We start from the raw sequence: 24541 nt of genomic DNA on the forward strand, positions 1-24541 counted from the left end.
ATATCACCTCACACACTGCCTGAGGAGAACCTGGAGGCTGACATCACCTCACACACTGCCTGAGGAGAACCTGGAGGTTTACCATCACCTCACACACTGCCTGAGGAGATCCTGGAGGTTTACATCACCTCACACACTGCCTGAGGAGATCCTGGAGGTTTACATCACCTCACACACTGCTTGAGGAGAACCTGGAGGCTGACATCACCTCACACACTGCCTGAGGAGAACCTGGAGGTTTACATCACCTCACACACTGCCTGAGCAGAACCTGGAGGTTTACATCACCTCACAACCTCACACACTGCCTGAGGAGAACCTGGAGGCTGACATCACCTCACACACTGCCTGAGGAGAACCTGGAGGTTTACATCACCTCACACACTGCCTGAGGAGAACCTGGAGGCTGACATCACCTCACCACCTCACACACTGCCTGAGGAGGACCTAGAGGTTTACATCACCTCACACACTGCCTGAGGAGAACCTGGAGGCTGACATCACCTCACACACTGCTTGAGGAGAACCTGGAGGCTGACATCACCTCACACACTGCCTGAGGAGAACCTGGAGGTTTACCATCACCTCACACACTGCCTGAGGAGAACCTGGAAGCTGACATCACCTCACAACCTCACACACTGCCTGAGGAGAACCTGGAGGTTTACATCACCTCACACACTGCCTGAGGAGAACCTGGAAGATGACATCACCTCACACACTGCTTGAGGAGAACCTGGAGGCTGACATCACCTCACACACTGCCTGAGGAGAACCTGGAGGTTTACATCACCTCACACACTGCCTGAGGAGAACCTGGAGGCTGACATCACCTCACACACTGCCTGAGGAGAACCTGGAGGCTGACATCACCTCACACACTGCCTGAGGAGAACCTGGAGGTTTACATCACCTCACACACTGCCTGAGGAGAACCTGGAGGCTGACATCACCTCACACACTGCCTGAGGAGAACCTGGAGGTTTACATCACCTCACACACTGCCTGAGGAGAACCTGGAGGTTTACATCACCTCACACACTGCCTGAGGAGAACCTGGAGGTTTACATCACCTCACATACTGCCTGAGGAGAACCTGGAGGTTTACATCACCTCACAACCTCACACACTGCCTGAGGAGAACCTGGAGGCTGACATCACCTCACACACTGCCTGAGGAGAACCTGGAGGTTTACATCACCTCACACACTGCCTGAGGAGAACCTGGAGGCTGACATCACCTCACACACTGCCTGAGGAGAACCTGGAGGTTTACATCACCTCACACACTGCCTGAGGAGAACCTGGAGGCTGACATCACCTCACACACTGCCTGAGGAGAACCTGGAGGTTTACATCACCTCACACACTGCCTGAGGAGAACCTGGAGGTTTACATCACCTCACACACTGCCTGAGGAGAACCTGGAGGTTTACATCACCTCACACACTGCCTGAGGAGAACCTGGAGGTTTACATCACCTCACACACTGCTTGAGGAGAACCTGGAGGCTGACATCACCTCACACACTGCCTGAGGAGAACCTGGAGGTTTACATCACCTCACACACTGCCTGAGGAGAACCTGGAGGTTTACATCACCTCACATACTGCCTGAGGAGAACCTGGAGGTTTACATCACCTCACAACCTCACACACTGCCTGAGGAGAACCTGGAGGCTGACATCACCTCACACACTGCCTGAGGAGAACCTGGAGGCTGACATCACCTCACACACTGCCTGAGGAGAACCTGGAGGTTTACATCACCTCACACACTGCCTGAGGAGAACCTGGAGGCTGACATCACCTCACACACTGCCTGAGGAGAACCTGGAGGTTTACATCACCTCACACACTGCCTGAGGAGAACCTGGAGGTTTACATCACCTCACACACTGCCTGAGGAGAACCTGGAGGCTGACATCACCTCACACACTGCCTGAGGTTTCATCTGGAGCTCCTCTCTCTCACCTTGTTTCTTCAGCATGCTGTACGCCTCCTGCACCTTCGGCTCATCCTTCAACCACTGAGTCCAGCTGTACAAAGCCTCGATCACTCTCTGCTTCACCTGCTCTGTGCTCAACACACCCAGATACTACACACACACACACACACACACATAATCTGATCATGCACTTAAAAACATACACACATAGTGTGGAGGATAGTTACACAGTCCGTGTGTGTGTGTGTGTGTGTGTACCTTTGGAGAGAGAACTTTAATGAGTTCATTCAGGAACCTGAACTTCACAGCTTCAGTGTGGAAACGTTTCCCACAATTATTCATACACACCTCTAATAACTGCAGAGAAAACACACACACACAGTAACAGTGTAAGATGAGTGTAAGACAGGTTTAGAGTGTGTGTGGTTGAGACAGAAGTGTGTGTGTGTGCAGTGGAATTGTGGGTAATGATGTACAGTGAGAGCCTGGAGAGCTTCCTTCTCCTGAGGAGACTGGATCTTATGAGCCAAGAGTCGTGTTGCAATCTGGGGCCTGTACACACACACACACACACACACACACACACACACAGTTATAAATGTAACTCAGAGGTGTACAGTTGTGTTAGTTGTGTGCTTCATTTCTTAGTGCAGAGCTGACTGATTCTGGATGTGGTGCTCAGTGGTGAAGGTGCTGGAGAACTGATCAGAAGGTGGTGAGTTCCAATCCCAGGTCCACCAAGCTGCCACTGTGGGCCCCTGAGTGAGGCCCTTAATCCTCAACGGCTCAGTTATATAAAAATGAGATGAAATGTAAGTCACTCTGAATAAGGGCTTCTGCTGAATGACAGAAATGGAAATGTGGTTGAAAGAGTGTATGTTCGAATATCAGTATGTGTGTGTGTGTGTGTGTGTGTGTGTGTGTGTGTGTGTGTGTCTCACCCATCAGGATGTGCATTAACATGCTGGTAGAACTCCTGCATGCAGTCCCATCTCTCTGACGGGTTCATAGGATCTGTTGCTTTATCTAAAACATTACAAAATCACACCACATTTTTACATCACTGAAACACACACACACACACCATCATCACACACACACACTCCATCATCACACACACACACAAACACACACACACACACACCATCATCACACACACACACTCCATCATCACACACACACACTCCATCATCACACACACACACAAACACACACACACACACACCATCATCACACACACACACTCCATCATCACACACACACACAAACACACACACACACACACACCATCATCACACACACACACTCCATCATCACACACACACACAAACACACACACACACACACCATCATCACACACACACACTCCATCATCACACACACACACTCCATCATCACACACACACACAAACACACACACACACACACACCATCATCACACACACACACTCCATCATCACACACACACACAAACACACACACACACACACCATCATCACACACACACACTCCATCATCACACACACACACTCCATCATCACACACACACACAAACACACACACACACACACCATCATCACACACACACACTCCATCATCACACACACACACAAACACACACACACACACTCCATCATCACACACACACACTCCATCATCACACACACACACTCCATCATCACACACACACACAAACACACACACACACACACCATCATCACACACACACACTCCATCATCACACACACACACAAACACACACACACACACTCCATCATCACACACACACACTCCATCATCACACACACACACTCCATCATCACACACACACACTCCATCATCACACACACACACAAACACACACACACACTCCATCATCACACACACACACTCCATCATCACAAACACACACTCCATCATCACACACACACACAAACACACACACACACACTCCATCATCACACACACACACTCCATCATCACACACACACACAAACACACACACACACACTCCATCATCACACACACACACTCCATCACACACACACACTCCATCATCACACACACACACAAACACACACACACACACTCCATCATCACACACACACACTCCATCATCACACACACACACTCCATCATCACACACACACACAAACACACACACACACACTCCATCATCACACACACACACTCCATCATCACACACACACACTCCATCATCACACACACACACAAACACACACACACACTCCATCATCACACACACACACAAACACACACACACACACACACTCCATCATCACACACACACACAAACACACACACACTCCATCATCACACACACACACTCCATCATCACACACACACACTCCATCATCACACACACACACAAACATACACACACACACACACTCCATCATCACACACACACACTCCATCATCACACACACACACAAACACACACACACACTCCATCATCACACACACACACTCCATCACACACACACACTCCATCATCACACAAACACACACACACTCCATCATCACACACACACACTCCATCAAACACAAACACTCCATCATCACACACACACACACACACAAACACACACACACTCCATCATCACACACACACACTCCATTATCACACACACACACTCCATCACACACACACACTCCATCATCACACACACACACTCCATCATCACACACACACTCCATCATCACACACACACACTCCATCATCACACACACACACAAACACACACACACACACTCCATCATCACACACACACTCCATCATCACACACACACACTCCATCACACACACACACACCATCATCACACACACACACAAACACACACACACACACACACACTCCATCATCACACACACACACTCCATCATCACACACACACACTCAATCACACACACACACACTCCATCATCACACACACACACACACACACACACTCCATCACACACACACACTCCATCATCACACACACACACACACTCCATCATCACACACACACACACACACTCCATCATCACACACACACACACACTCCATCATCACACACACACACTCCATCATCACACACACACACACACACACTCCATCATCACACACACACACACACACACACACACTCCATCATCACAAACACACACACACTCCATCATCACACACACACACACTCCATCATCACACACACACACACACTCCATCATCACACACACACACACACACACTCACACACAGACACACACTCACTCACACACACACACTCCATCATCACACAACACACACTCACATCACACACACACACACACTCCATCCTCACACACACACACTCCCTCATCACACACACAGACACACACTCCATCATCACACACACACACACACTCCATCATCACACACACACACACTCCATCATCACACACACACACACACACACACACTCCATCATCACACACACACACTCCATCATCACAAACACACACACTCCATCACACACACACACACACACACTCCATCATCACACACACACACTCCATCACACACACACTCCATCACACACACACACTCCATCATCACACACACACACTCCATCATCACACACACACACACACACACACACTCCATCACACACACACACTCCATCATCACACACACACACTCACTCCATCATCACACACACACACACACTCCATCATCACACACACACACACACACACTCTATCATCACACACACACACACACACACTCCATCATCACACTCTAACAGACTTACACTGTGAAACACACACACACACACACACACACTCCATCACACACACACACACACTCCATCACACACACACACACTCCATCATCACACACACACACACACTCCATCACACACACACACACTCCATCATCACACACACACACACTCCATCATCACACACACACACACACACACTCCATCATCACACACACACACACACTCCATCACACACACACACACACTCCATCATCACACACAAACACACACTCCATCATCACACACACACACACACACACACACTCCATCATCACACACACACACACACACACCATCACACACACACACCCCATCACACACACACACACACCATCACACACACACACACACTCCATCATCACACACACACAAACACACTCCATCATCACACACACACCCACACTCCATCATCACACACACACACACCCACTCCATCATCACACACACACACCCACACACACACCCCCCATCACACACACACACACACACACCCCATCATCACACACACACACACTCCATCATCACACACACACACTCCATCATCACACACACACACAAACACACACACACACCCACCACATCATCACACACACACACACACTCCATCACACACACACACTCCAACATCACACACACACACTCCATCATCACACACACACACACACACACACACACACTCCATCACACACACACACACACTCCATCATCACACACACACACACACACTCCATCATCACACACACACTCCAACACACACACCTCCATCCACACACACACACCACACACACACACACACAAACACCCACACACACACACACTCCATCACACACACACACACACTCCATCATCACACACACACACTCAATCACACACACACACACTCCACCACACACACACACACAACCACACACACACTCCATCATCACACACACACACCCACACTCCATCATCACACACACACACACACTCCATCATCACACACACACACACACACCACATCATCACACACACACACCCACACACACAAACATCACACACCCACACACCCACACACATCACACACACACACACACACACTCCATCATCACACACACACACACACTCCATATCATCACACACACACACTCCATCATCACACACACACACACTCCATCACACACACACACACTCCATCATCACACACACACACACACTCCATCATCACACACACACACACACACTCCATCATCACACACACACACACACACACTCCATCATCACACACACACACACACACTCCATCATCACAAACACACACACACACTCCATCATCACACACACACACACACACACACACACACACCATCATCACACACACACACCACCCAACACCACACACACACACACACACACACACACTCCATCATCACACACACACACACTCCATCACCACCCACACACACTCCATCATCACACACACACACACACACACTCCATCACACACACACACACTCCATCATCACACACACACACAATCCACCATCACACACACACACACACCCACACATCACACACACACACACACCCACACACACACACTCCATCATCACACACACACCCACACACACACACACACCCACTCCATCATCACACACCCACACACAAACACACACACACACCCCATCATCACACACACACACACACACACCATCATCACACACCACACACACACCATCACACACAAACACTCCATCATCACAAACACACACACACCCACACACACACACTCCACCATCACACACACACACTCCATCACACACACACACACACTCCATCACACACACACACACACACACTCCATCACACACACTCCATCATCACACACACACTCCATCATCACACACACACACTCCATCATCACACACACACACAAACACACACACTCCATCATCACACACACACTCCATCATCACACACAGACACTCCCCACACACACACACACCATCATCACACACACACACTCCATCATCACACACACACACACACCCACACACACACACCCACACCATCACACACACACACTCCATCATCACACACACACACTCCATCACACACACACTCCATCACCACACACACACTCCATCACCACACACACACCCTCCATCACACACACACACTCCATCATCACACACACACTCCATCATCACACACACACACTCCATCACACACACACACTCCATCATCACACACACACACTCCATCATCACACACACACACACACCCACCATCACACACACACACACACACACTCCATCATCACACACACAGACACACACTCCATCATCACACACACACACACACTCCATCATCACACACACACACAAACACACACACACACACTCCATCATCACACACACACTAAATCATCACACACACACACTCCATCACACACACACACTCCATCATCACACACACACACAAACACACACACACACACACACTCCATCATCACACACACACACTCCATCATCACACACACACACTCAATCACACACACACACACTCCATCATCACACACACACACACACTCCATCACACACACACACTCCATCATCACACACACACACACACTCCATCATCACACACACACACACACACTCCATCATCACACACACACACACACTCCATCATCACACACACACACACACTCCATCATCACACACACACACACACACACTCCATCATCACACACACACACACACACACACACACACTCCATCATCACAAACACACACACACACACACTCCATCATCACACACACACACACTCCATCATCACACACACACACACACTCCATCATCACACACACACACACACACACTCCATCACACACACACACACACACACACACTCCATCATCACACACACACACTCCATCATCACACACACACACACACACTCCATCATCACACACACACACTCCATCATCACACACACACACACACACTCCATCATCACACACACACACACACTCCATCATCACACACACACACACTCCATCATCACACACACACACACACACACTCCATCATCACACACACACACTCCATCATCACAAACACACACACTCCATCACACACACACACACACACACTCCATCATCACACACACACACTCCATCACACACACACTCCATCATCACACACACACACACACACACTCCATCACACACACACACTCCATCATCACACACACACACTCCATCATCACACACACACACACACACACACACACTCCATCACACACACACACTCCATCATCACACACACACACTCACTCCATCATCACACACACACACACACTCTATCATCACACACACACACACACACACTCCATCATCACACTCTAACAGACTTACACTGTGAAACACACACACACACACACACTCACTCATTCACACACACACACACACTCCATCACACACACACACACTCCATCATCACACACACACACACTCCATCATCACACACACACACTCACTCCATCATCACACACACACACACACTCCATCATCACACACACACACACACACACTATCATCACACACACACACACACTCCATCACACACACACACACTCCATCATCACACACAAACACACACTCCATCATCACACACACACACACACACACACACACTCCATCATCACACACACACACACACACTCCATCACACACACACACTCCATCACACACACACACACACTCCATCACACACACACACACACTCCATCATCACACACACACAAACACACTCCATCATCACACACACACACACACTCCATCATCACACACACACACACACACACTCCATCATCACACACACACAAACACACACACACACTCCATCACACACACACACACACACACTCCATCATCACACACACACACACACTCCATCATCACACACACACACTCCATCATCACACACACACTCCATCACACACACACACACACACTCCATCATCACACACACACACACACTCCATCACACACACACACTCCATCATCACACACACACACACTCCATCATCACACACACACACAAACACACACACACACTCCATCACACACACACACACTCCATCATCACACACACACACACACACACTCCATCATCACACACAAACACACACACACTCCATCACACACACACTCCATCATCACACACACACACTCCATCAGACACACACACACTCCATCACACACACACACACACACACTCCATCATCACACACACACACTCCATCAGACACACACACACTCCATCACACACACACACACACACACACTCCATCACACACACACACACACACACACTCCATCATCACACACACACACACACACACTCCATCATCACACACACACACACACTCCATCATCACACACACACACACACACACTCCATCATCACACACAAACACACACACACTCCATCACACACACACACACTCCATCATCACACACACACACACACACTCCATCATCACACACACACACACTCCATCATCACACACACACACTCCATCATCACACACACACACACTCCATCATCACACACACACACACACACTCCATCATCACACACACACACACACACACACTCCATCATCACACACACACACTCCATCATCACACACACACACACTCCATCATCACACACACACACACACACACTCCATCATCACAAACACACACACACACTCCATCATCACACACACACACACACACACACACACACACACACACTCCATCATCACACACACACTCCATCATCACACACACACACATTCCATCATCACACACACACACACACACACACACTCCATCATCACACACACACACACTCCATCATCACACACACACACTCCATCATCACACACAAACACACACACACTCCATCACACACACACACACTCCATCATCACACACACACACAATCCATCATCACACACACACACACACTCCATCATCACACACACACACTCCATCACACACACACACTCCATCATCACACACACACACAAACACACACACACACACACACTCCATCATCACACACACACACTCCATCACACACACACACTCCATCATCACACAAACACACACACACTCCATCATCACACACACACACTCCATCAAACACAAACACTCCATCATCACACACACACACACACACAAACACACACACACTCCATCATCACACACACACACTCCATTATCACACACACACACACTCCATCATCACACACACACACACACACACTCCATCACACACACTCCATCATCACACACACACTCCATCATCACACACACACACAAACACACACACTCCATCATCACACACACACTCCATCATCACACACACACACTCCATCACACACACACACTCCATCATCACACACACACACTCCATCATCACACACACACACAAACACACACACACACACTCCATCATCACACACACACACTCCATCATCACACACACACACTCCATCACACACACACACTCCATCATCACACACACACACTCCATCACACACACACACTCCATCATCACACACACACTCCATCATCACACACACACACTCCATCACACACACACACTCCATCATCACACACACACACTCCATCATCACACACACACACACAAACACACACACACACACTCCATCATCACACACACACACTCCATCATCACACACACACACTCCATCACACACACACACTCCATCATCACACACACACACAAACACACACACACACACTCCATCATCACACACACACACAAACACACACACACACACTCCATCATCACACACACACTCCATCATCATACACACACATCACACACACACACACATCACTCACACACACACACAATCACTCACACACACACACACAAACACACACACTCCATCATCACACACACACACTCCATCACACACACACACTCCATCATCACACACACACACAAACACACACACTCCATAATCACACACACACAATCCATCATCACACACACACACAAACACACACACACACTCCATCATCACACACACACACAAACACACACACACACTCCATCATCACACACACACTCCATCACACACACACCTCCATCATCACACACACACTCCATCATCACACACACACACTCCATCACACACACACACTCCATCATCACACACTCACACAAACACACACACACTCCATCATCACACACACACTCCATCATCACACACACACACTCCATCACACACACACACACTCCATCATCACACACACACACAAACACACACACTCCATCATCACACACACACACTCCCTCACACACACACACTCTCCATCATCACACACACTCCATCACACACACACACACACTCCATCATCACACACACACACACACTCCATCATCACACACACACACACACACACTCCATCATCACACACACACACACTCCATCATCACACACACACACACACACACACTCCATCACACACACACACTCCATCACACACACACACACACTCCATCACACACACACACACACACATCATCATCACACACACACAAACACACTCCATCATCACACACACACACACACTCCATCATCACACACACACACACACTCCATCATCACACACACACAAACACACACACACACTCCATCACACACACACACACACACACTCCATCATCACACACACACACACTCCATCATCACACACACACACACTCCAACATCACACACACACCCTACTCATCACCACACACACACACACTCCATCATCACACACACACACACTCCATCATCACACACACACACACACACAAACACACACACACACTCCATCACACACACACACACACACTCCATCATCACACACACACACACACTCCATCATCACACACAAACACACACACACTCCATCACACACACACTCCATCAGACACACACACACTCCATCACACACACACACACACACACACTCCATCATCACACACACACACTCCATCATCACACACACACACACACACACACACTCCATCATCACACACACACACACACACTCCATCATCACACACACACACACACACTCCATCATCACACACACACAAACACACACACACACTCCATCACACACACACACACACACACTCCATCATCACACACACACACACTCCATCATCACACACACACACACTCCAACATCACACACACACACTCCATCATCACACACACACACTCCATCATCACACACACACACACTCCATCATCACACACACACACACACACACACACACTCCATCACACACACACACACACACTCCATCATCACACACACACACACACTCCATCATCACACACAAACACACACACACTCCATCACACACACACTCCATCAGACACACACACACTCCATCACACACACACACACACACACTCCATCATCACACACTCCATCATCACACACACACACACACACACACACTCCATCATCACACACACACACACACTCCATCATCACACACACACACACACTCCATCATCACACACAAACACACACACACTCCATCACACACACACACACTCCATCATCAAACACACACACACACACTCCATCATCACACACACACACACTCCATCATCACACACACACACTCCATCATCACACACACACACACACTCCATCATCACACACACACACACACTCCATCATCACACACACACACACTCCATCATCACACACACACACACACACTCCATCATCACACACACACACAAACACACACACACACTCCATCACACACACACACACACACTCCATCATCACACACACACACACACACTCCATCATCACACACAAACACACACACACTCCATCACACACACACTCCATCATCACACACACACACTCCATCAGACACACACACACTCCATCACAAACACACACACACACACTCCATCATCACACACACACACACTCCATCATCACACACACACACTCCATCATCACACACAAACACACACACACTCCATCACACACACACACACACTCCATCATCACACACACACACACTCCATCATCACACACACACACACACACTCCATCATCACACACACACACACACACACTCCATCACACACACACACACACACACACACACACACTCCATCATCACACACACACACTCCATCATCACACACACACACACACCATCACACACACACACTCCATCATCACACACACACACACACACTCCATCATCACACACACACACACACTCCATCATCACACACACACACACTCCATCATCACACACACACACTCCATCATCACACACACACACTCCATCATCACAAACACACACACACTCCATCACACACACACACACTCCATCATCACACACACACACTCCATCACACACACACTCCATCATCACACACACACACACACACACTCCATCACACACACACACTCCATCATCACACACACACACTCCATCATCACACACACACACTCCATCACACACACACACACACTCCATCACACACACACTCCATCATCACACACACACACTCCATCATCACACACACACACACACTCCATCATCACACACACACACACTCCATCATCACAAACACACACACACACACACACTCCATCATCACACACACACACAAACACACACACACACACCATCATCACACACACACACTCCATCATCACACACACACACTCCATCATCACACACACACACAAACACACACACACACACCATCATCACACACACACACTCCATCATCACACACACACACTCCATCATCACACACACACACAAACACACACACACACACTCCATCATCACACACACACACTCCATCATCACACACACACACTCCATCATCACACACACACACTCCATCATCACACACACACACAAACACACACACACACACACTCCATCATCACACACACACACTCCATCATCACACACACACACTCCATCATCACACACACACACAAACACACACACACACACTCCATCATCACACACACACACTCCATCATCACACACACACACAAACACACACACACACACTCCATCATCACACACACACACTCCATCACACACACACACTCCATCATCACACACACACACAAACACACACACACTCCATCATCACACACACACACTCCATCACACACACACACTCAATCATCACACACACACACAAACACACACACACTCCATCATCACACACACACACACTCCATCATCACACACACACACAAACACACACACACACTCCATCATCACACACACACACAAACACACACACACACTCCATCATCACACACACACACAAACACACACACACACACACTCCATCATCACACACACACACTCCATCATCACACACACACACTCCATCATCACACACACACACAAACACACACACACACACTCCATCATCACACACACACACTCCATCATCACACACACACACAAACACACACACACACTCCATCATCACACACACACACACAAACACACACACACACACTCCATCATCACACACACACACTCCATCACACACACATACTCCATCATCACACACACACTCCATCATCACACACGCACACTCCATCATCACACACACACACAAACACACACACACACACACACTCCATCATCACACACACACACTCCATCACACACACACACTCCATCATCACACAAACACACACACACTCCATCAAACACAAACACTCCATCATCACACACACACACACACACAAACACACACACACTCCATCATCACACACACACACTCCATTATCACACACACACACACTCCATCATCACACACACACACACACACACTCCATCACACACACTCCATCACACACACACACTCCATCATCACACACACACTCCATCATCACACACACACACTCCATCACACACACACACTCCATCATCACACACACACTCCATCATCACACACACACACTCCATCACACACACACACTCCATCATCACACACACACACTCCATCATCACACACACACACAAACACACACACACACACTCCATCATCACACACACACACTCCATCATCACACACACACACTCCATCACACACACACACTCCATCATCACACACACACTCCATCATCACACACACACACTCCATCACACACACACACTCCATCATCACACACACACTCCATCATCACACACACACACTCCATCACACACACACACTCCATCATCACACACACACACTCCATCATCACACACACACACACAAACACACACACACTCCATCATCACACACACACACTCCATCATCACACACACACACTCCATCACACACACACACTCCATCATCACACACACACACAAACACACACACACACTCCATCATCACACACACACACTCCATCATCACACACACACACAAACACACACACACACACTCCATCATCACACACACACTCCATCATCACACACACACTCCATCATCACACACACACACTCCATCATCACACACACACTCCATCATCACACACACACACAAACACACACACACACACTCCATCATCACACACACACACTCCATCACACACACACACTCCATCATCACACACACACACAAACACACACACACACTCCATCATCACACACACACACTCCATCACACACACACACTCCATCATCACACACACACACAAACACACACACACTCCATAATCACACACACACAATCCATCATCACACACACACACAAACACACACACACACTCCATCATCACACACACACACAAACACACACACACACACTCCATCATCACACACACACACTCCATCACACACACACACTCCATCATCACACACACACTCCATCATCACACACACACACTCCATCACACACACACACTCCATCATCACACACACACACAAACACACACACACACTCCATCATCACACACACACACTCCATCATCACACACACACACTCCATCACACACACACACACTCCATCATCACACACACACACAAACACACACACACTCCATCATCACACACACACACTCCATCACACACACACACACTCCATCATCACACACAGACACACTCCATCACACACACACACACACTCCATCATCACACACACACACACACTCCATCATCACACACACACACACACACTCCATCATCACACACACACACACACACACTCCATCATCACACACACACACACACTCCATCATCACACACACACACACACACACACACTCCATCATCACACACACACACACTCCATCACACACACACACACACTCCATCACACACACACACACACACACACTCCATCATCACACACACACAAACACACTCCATCATCACACACACACACACACTCCATCATCACACACACACACACACACTCCATCATCACACACACACACACTCCATCACACACACACACACACACACACACACTCCATCATCACACACACACACACTCCATCATCACACACACACACACTCCAACATCACACACACACACTCCATCATCACACACACACACTCCATCATCACACACACACACACTCCATCATCACACACACACACACACACAAACACACACACACACTCCATCACACACACACACACACACTCCATCATCACACACACACACACACTCCATCATCACACACAAACACACACACACTCCATCACACACACACTCCATCAGACACACACACACTCCATCACACACACACACACACACACTCCATCATCACACACACACACTCCATCATCACACACACACACACACACACACACACACTCCATCATCACACACACACACACACACTCCATCATCACACACACACACACACTCCATCATCACACACACACAAACACACACACACACTCCATCACACACACACACACACACACTCCATCATCACACACACACACACTCCATCATCACACACACACACACTCCAACATCACACACACACACTCCATCATCACACACACACACTCCATCATCACACACACACACACTCCATCATCACACACACACACACACACAAACACACACACACACTCCATCACACACACACACACACACTCCATCACACACACACACACACTCCATCATCACACACAAACACACACACACTCCATCACACACACACTCCATCAGACACACACACACTCCATCACACACACACACACACACACTCCATCATCACACACTCCATCATCACACACACACACACACACACACTCCATCACACACACACACACACACACACACTCCATCATCACACACACACACTCCATCATTACACACACACACACACACACACTCCATCATCACACACACACACACACTCCATCATCACACACACACACACTCCATCATCACACACACACACACACACACTCCATCATCACACACACACACTCCATCATCACAAACACACACACACTCCATCACACACACACACACTCCATCATCACACACACACACTCCATCACACACACACTCCATCATCACACACACACACACACACACTCCATCACACACACACACTCCATCATCACACACACACACTCCATCATCACACACACACACACACACACTCCATCACACACACACACACACACTCCATCACACACACACTCCATCATCACACACACACACTCCATCATCACACACACACACACACACTCCATCATCACACACACACACACTCCATCATCACAAACACACACACACTCCATCACACACACACACACACACACTCCATCATCACACACACACACTCCATCACACACACACTCCATCATCACACACACACACACACACACACACTCCATCACACACACACACTCCATCATCACACACACACACTCCATCATCACACACACACACACACACACACACTCCATCACACACACACACTCCATCATCACACACACACACTCACTCCATCATCACACACACACACACACTCCATCATCACACTCTAACAACTTTAACAGACTTTCACTGTGAAACACACACTCCATCATCACACACACACACACACACTCCATCATCACACACACACACACACACTCCATCATCACAAACACACACACACACACTCCATCATCACACACACACACTCCATCATCACACACACACACACACACACACTCTATCATCACACACACACACACACACTCCATCATCACACTCTAACAGACTTACACTGTGAAACACACACACACAGACACACACATCAGATTTTCATTACATGCTACACTGATACTATGTAAACAGATTAAATAAGTTTGTGTGTGTGTGAGGGTTTCACAGTGTAAGTCTATTAGAGTTGTTGGAGTGTGATGATGGAGTGTGTGTGTGTGTGTGTGATGATGGAGTGTGTGTGATGATGGAGTGTGTGTGTGTGTGATGATGGAGTGTGTGTGTGTGTGTGTGTTTGTGATGATGGAGTGTGTGTGTGTGTGTTTGTGATGATGGAGTGTGTGTGTGTGTGTGTGTGTGATGATGGAGTGTGTGTGTGTGTGTGTGATGATGGAGTGTGTGTGATGATGGAGTGTGTGTGTGTGTGATGATGGAGTGTGTGTGTGTGTGTGTGTTTGTGATGATGGAGTGTGTGTGTGTGTGTGTTTGTGATGATGGAGTGTGTGTGTGTGTGTGATGATGGAGTGTGTGTGTGTGATGATGGAGTGTGTGTGTGTGTGTGATGATGGAGTGTGTGTGTTTGTGTGTGTGATGATGGAGTGTGTGTGTGTGTGTGTGATGATGGAGTGTGTGTGTGTGTGTGTGTTTGTGATGATGGAGTGTGTGTGTGTGTGTGTGTGTGATGATGGAGTGTGTGTGTGTGTGTGTGTGATGATGGAGTGTGTGTGTGTGTGTGTGATGATGGAGTGTGTGTGTGTGTGTGATGATGGAGTGTGTGTGTGTGTGATGATGGAGTGTGTGTGATGATGGAGTGTGTGTGTGTGTGTGTTTGTGATGATGGAGTGTGTGTGTGTGATGATGGAGTGTGTGTGTGTGATGATGGAGTGTGTGTGTGTGTGTGTGTGTTTGTGATGATGGAGTGTGTGTGTGTGTGTGTGTGTGTGATGATGGAGTGTGTGTGTGTGTGTGTGTGTGATGATGGAGTGTGTGTGTGTGTGTGTGTGTGTGATGATGGAGTGTGTGTGTGTGTGTGTGTGATGATGGAGTGTGTGTGTGTGTGTGATGATGGAGTGTGTGTGTGTGTGTGTGTGTGTGTGTGTGTGTGTGATGGAGTGTGTGTGTGTGTGTGTGTGATGATGGAGTGTGTGTGTGTGTGTGTGTTTCACAGTGTAAGTCTGTTAGAGTGTGATGATGGAGTGTGTGTGTGTGTGTGTGTGTGTTTCACAGTGTAAGTCTGTTAGAGTGTGATGATGGAGTGTGTGTGTGTGTGTGTGTGTGTGTGTGTGTGTTTCACAGTGTAAGTCTGTTAGAGTGTGATGATGGAGTGTGTGTGTGTGTGTGTGTGTGTGTGTTTCACAGTGTAAGTCTGTTAGAGTGTGATGATGGAGTGTGTGTGTGTGTGTGTGTGTGTGTTTCACAGTGTAAGTCTGTTAGAGTGTGATGATGGAGTGTGTGTGTGTGTGTGTGTGTTTCACAGTGTAAGTCTGTTAGAGTGTGATGATGGAGTGTGTGTGTGTGTGTTTCACAGTGTAAGTCTGTTAGAGTGTGATGATGGAGTGTGTGTGTGTGTGTGTGTGTTTCACAGTGTAAGTCTGTTAGAGTGTGATGATGGAGTGTGTGTGTGTGTGTGTGTGTGTGTTTCACAGTGTAAGTCTGTTAGAGTGTGATGATGGAGTGTGTGTGTGTGTGTGTGTGTTTGTGTGTGTTTCACAGTGTAAGTCTGTTAGAGTGTGATGATGGAGTGTGTGTGTGTGTGTGTGTGTGTGTGTTTCACAGTGTAAGTCTGTTAGGAGTGTGATGATGGAGTGTGTGTGTGTGTGTGTGTGTTTCACAGTGTAAGTCTGTTAGAGTGTGATGATGGAGTGTGTGTGTGTGTGTGTGTGTGTGTTTCACAGTGTAAGTCTGTTAGGAGTGTGATGATGGAGTGTGTGTGTGTGTGTGTGTGTGTGTTTCACAGTGTAAGTCTGTTAGAGTGTGATGATGGAGTGTGTGTGTGTGTGTGTGTGTGTGTGTGTTTCACAGTGTAAGTCTGTTAGAGTGTGATGATGGAGTGTGTGTGTGTGTGTGTGTGTGTGTGTGTGTGTGTTTCACAGTGTAAGTCTGTTAGAGTGTGATGATGGAGTGTGTGTGTGTGTGTGTTTCACAGTGTAAGTCTGTTAGAGTGTGATGATGGAGTGTGTGTGTGTGTGTGTGTGTGTTTCACAGTGTAAGTCTGTTAGAGTGTGATGATGGAGTGTGTGTGTGTGTGTGTGTGTGTGTTTCACAGTGTAAGTCTGTTAGAGTGTGATGATGGAGTGTGTGTGTGTGTGTGTGTGTGTGTTTCACAGTATAAGTCTGTTAGAGTGTGATGATGGAGTGTGTGTGTGTGTGTGTGTGTTTCACAGTGTAAGTCTGTTAGAGTGTGATGATGGAGTGTGTGTGTGTGTGTGTGTGTTTCACAGTGTAAGTCTGTTAGAGTGTGATGATGGAGTGTGTGTGTGTGTGTGTGTGTGTGTGTGTGTTTCACAGTATAAGTCTGTTAGAGTGTGATGATGGAGTGTGTGTGTGTGTGTGTGTGTTTCACAGTGTAAGTCTGTTAGAGTGTGATGATGGAGTGTGTGTGTGTGTGTGTGTGTGTGTGTTTCACAGTGTAAGTCTGTTAGAGTGTGATGATGGAGTGTGTGTGTGTGTGTGTGTTTCACAGTGTAAGTCTGTTAGAGTGTGATGATGGAGTGTGTGTGTGTGTGTGTGTGTGTTTCACAGTGTAAGTCTGTTGGGAGTGTGATGATGGAGTGTGTGTGTGTGTGTGTGTTTCACAGTGTAAGTCTGTTAGAGTGTGATGATGGAGTGTGTGTGTGTGTGTGTGTGTGTGTTTCACAGTGTAAGTCTGTTAGAGTGTGATGATGGAGTGTGTGTGTGTGTGTGTGTGTGTTTCACAGTGTAAGTCTGTTAGAGTGTGATGATGGAGTGTGTGTGTGTGTGTGTGTGTGTGTGTGTGTGTTTCACAGTGTAAGTCTGTTAGAGTGTGATGATGGAGTGTGTGTGTGTGTGTGTGTGTGTTTCACAGTGTAAGTCTGTTAGAGTGTGATGATGGAGTGTGTGTGTGTGTGTGTGTGTGTGTGTTTCACAGTGTAAGTCTGTTAGAGTGTGATGATGGAGTGTGTGTGTGTGTGTGTGTGTGTTTCACAGTGTAAGTCTGTTAGAGTGTGATGATGGAGTGTGTGTGTGTGTGTGTGTGTGTGTGTTTCACAGTGTAAGTCTGTTAGAGTGTGATGATGGAGTGTGTGTGTGTGTGTGTGTGTGTGTGTGTGTGTGTGTGTGTTTCACAGTGTAAGTCTGTTAGAGTGTGATGATGGAGTGTGTGTGTGTGTGTGTGTGTGTGTTTCACAGTGTAAGTCTGTTAGAGTGTGATGATGGAGTGTGTGTGTGTGTGTGTGTGTGTTTCACAGTGTGTGTGTAAGTCTGTTAGAGTGTGATGATGGAGTGTGTGTGTGTGTGTGTGTGTGTTTCACAGTGTAAGTCTGTTAGAGTGTGATGATGGAGTGTGTGTGTGTGTGTGTGTTTCACAGTGTAAGTCTGTTAGAGTGTGATGATGGAGTGTGTGTGTGTGTGTGTGTGTTTCACAGTGTAAGTCTGTTAGAGTGTGATGATGGAGTGTGTGTGTGTGTGTGTGTGTTTCACAGTGTAAGTCTGTTAGAGTGTGATGATGGAGTGTGTGTGTGTGTGTGTGTGTGTGTTTCACAGTGTAAGTCTGTTAGAGTGTGATGATGGAGTGTGTGTGTGTGTGTGTGTGTGTTTCACAGTGTAAGTCTGTTAGAGTGTGATGATGGAGTGTGTGTGTGTGTGATGATGGAGTGTGTGTGATGATGGAGTGTGTGTGTGTGTGTGTGTGTGTGATGATGGAGTGTGTGTGTGTGTGTGTGATGATGGAGTGTGTGTGTGTGTGTGTGTGTGTGTGTGATGATGGAGTGTGTGTGTGTGTGTGTGTGTGTGTGTGATGATGGAGTGTGTGTGATGATGGAGTGTGTGTGTGTGTGTGTGTGTTTGTGATGATGGAGTGTGTGTGTGTGTGATGATGGAGTGTGTGTGTGTGTGATGATGGAGTGTGTGTGATGATGGAGTGTGTGTGTGTGTGTGTGTGTGTGTGATGGTGGAGTGTGTGTGTGTGTGTGTGTGATGATGTGTGTGTGTGTGTGTGATGATGATGTGTGTGATGTGTATGTGTGTGTGTGATGATGGAGTGTGTGTGTGTTTGTGATGATGGAGTGTGTGTGTGTGTGTGTGATGATGGAGTGTGTGTGTGTGTGTGATGATGGAGTGTGTGTGTGTGTGTGTGTGTGTGTGTGTGTGTGTGATGATGGAGTGTGTGTGTGTGTGTGTGATGATGGAGTGTGTGTTTGTGTGTGTGTGTGTTTCACAGTGTAAGTCTGTTAGAGTGTGATGATGGAGTGTGTGTGTGTGTGTGTGTGTTTCACAGTGTAAGTCTGTTAGAGTGTGATGATGGAGTGTGTGTGTGTGTGTGTGTGTGTGTGTTTCACAGTGTAAGTCTGTTAGAGTGTGATGATGGTGTGTGTGTGTGTGTGTGTGTGTGTTTCACAGTGTAAGTCTGTTAGAATGTGATGATGGAGTGTGTGTGTGTGTGTGTGTGTGTGTGTGTGTTTCACAGTGCAAGTCTGTTAGAGTGTGATGATGGAGTGTGTGTGTGTGTGTGTGTGTGTGTGTTTCACAGTGTAAGTCTGTTAGAGTGTGATGATGGAGTTGGTGTGTGTGTGTGTGTGTGTGTGTTTCACAGTGTAAGTCTGTTAGAAGTGTGATGATGGAGTGTGTGTGTGTGTGTGTGTGTGTGTGTGTGTTTCACAGTGTAAGTCTGTTAGAGTGTGATGATGGAGTGTGTGTGTGTGTGTGTGTGTGTGTGTTTCACAGTGTAAGTCTGTTAGAGTGTGATGATGGAGTGTGTGTGTGTGTGTGTGTGTGTGTGTTTCACAGTGTAAGTCTGGTTAGAGTGTGATGATGGAGTGTGTGTGTGTGTGTGTGTGTGTGTGTTTCACAGTGTAAGTCTGTTAGGAGTGTGATGATGGAGTGTGTGTGTGTGTGTGTGTGTGTGTTTCACAGTGTAAGTCTGTTAGAGTGTGATGATGGAGTGTGTGTGTGTGTGTGTGTGTGTTTCACAGTGTAAGTCTGTTAGAGTGTGATGATGGAGTGTGTGTGTGTGTGTGTGTGTGTGTTTCACAGTGTAAGTCTGTTAGAGTGTGATGGAGGAGTGTGTGTGTGTGTGTGTGTGTTTCACAGTGTAAGTCTGTTAGAGTGTGATGATGGAGTGTGTGTGTGTGTGTGTGTGTGTGTGTTTCACAGTGTAAGTCTGTTAGAGTGTGATGATGGAGTGTGTGTGTGTGTGTGTGTGTGTGTGTTTCACAGTGTAAGTCTGTTAGAGTGTGATGATGGAGTGTGTGTGTGTGTGTGTGTGTGTGTGTTTCACAGTGTAAGTCTGTTAGAGTGTGATGATGGAGTGTGTGTGTGTGTGTGTGTGTGTGTGTG

The 24541-nt window shown here is 47.5% G+C and overlaps 1 protein-coding gene across 4 annotated transcripts in view; it reads right to left on the bottom strand.

Moving 5' to 3' along the window:
- Window positions 1-24541, bottom strand: part of LOC131346419 (ADP-ribosylation factor-binding protein GGA3-like) — a 47617-nt gene that overhangs the window by 11166 nt on the left and 11910 nt on the right. For 2 of the 4 annotated variants that reach the window (XM_058379829.1, XM_058379831.1), the window contains exons 2-5: window positions 2889-2973; window positions 2424-2499; window positions 2206-2304; window positions 1974-2097 (exon numbers count right to left, since the gene is read on the bottom strand). In XM_058379829.1, coding sequence (XP_058235812.1) covers window positions 1974-2097; window positions 2206-2304; window positions 2424-2499; window positions 2889-2973 — 384 coding nt within the window. Of the gene's footprint in view, window positions 1-1973; window positions 2098-2205; window positions 2305-2423; window positions 2500-2607; window positions 2787-2888; window positions 2974-24541 lie in introns of those variants that run through there. The other 2 variants (XM_058379833.1, XM_058379832.1) reach the window with 2 other exon arrangements.

The sequence above is a fragment of the Hemibagrus wyckioides genome, linkage group LG26, assembly GCF_019097595.1.
Source record: "Hemibagrus wyckioides isolate EC202008001 linkage group LG26, SWU_Hwy_1.0, whole genome shotgun sequence".
Classification (NCBI taxonomy): Eukaryota; Metazoa; Chordata; class Actinopteri; order Siluriformes; family Bagridae; genus Hemibagrus; species Hemibagrus wyckioides.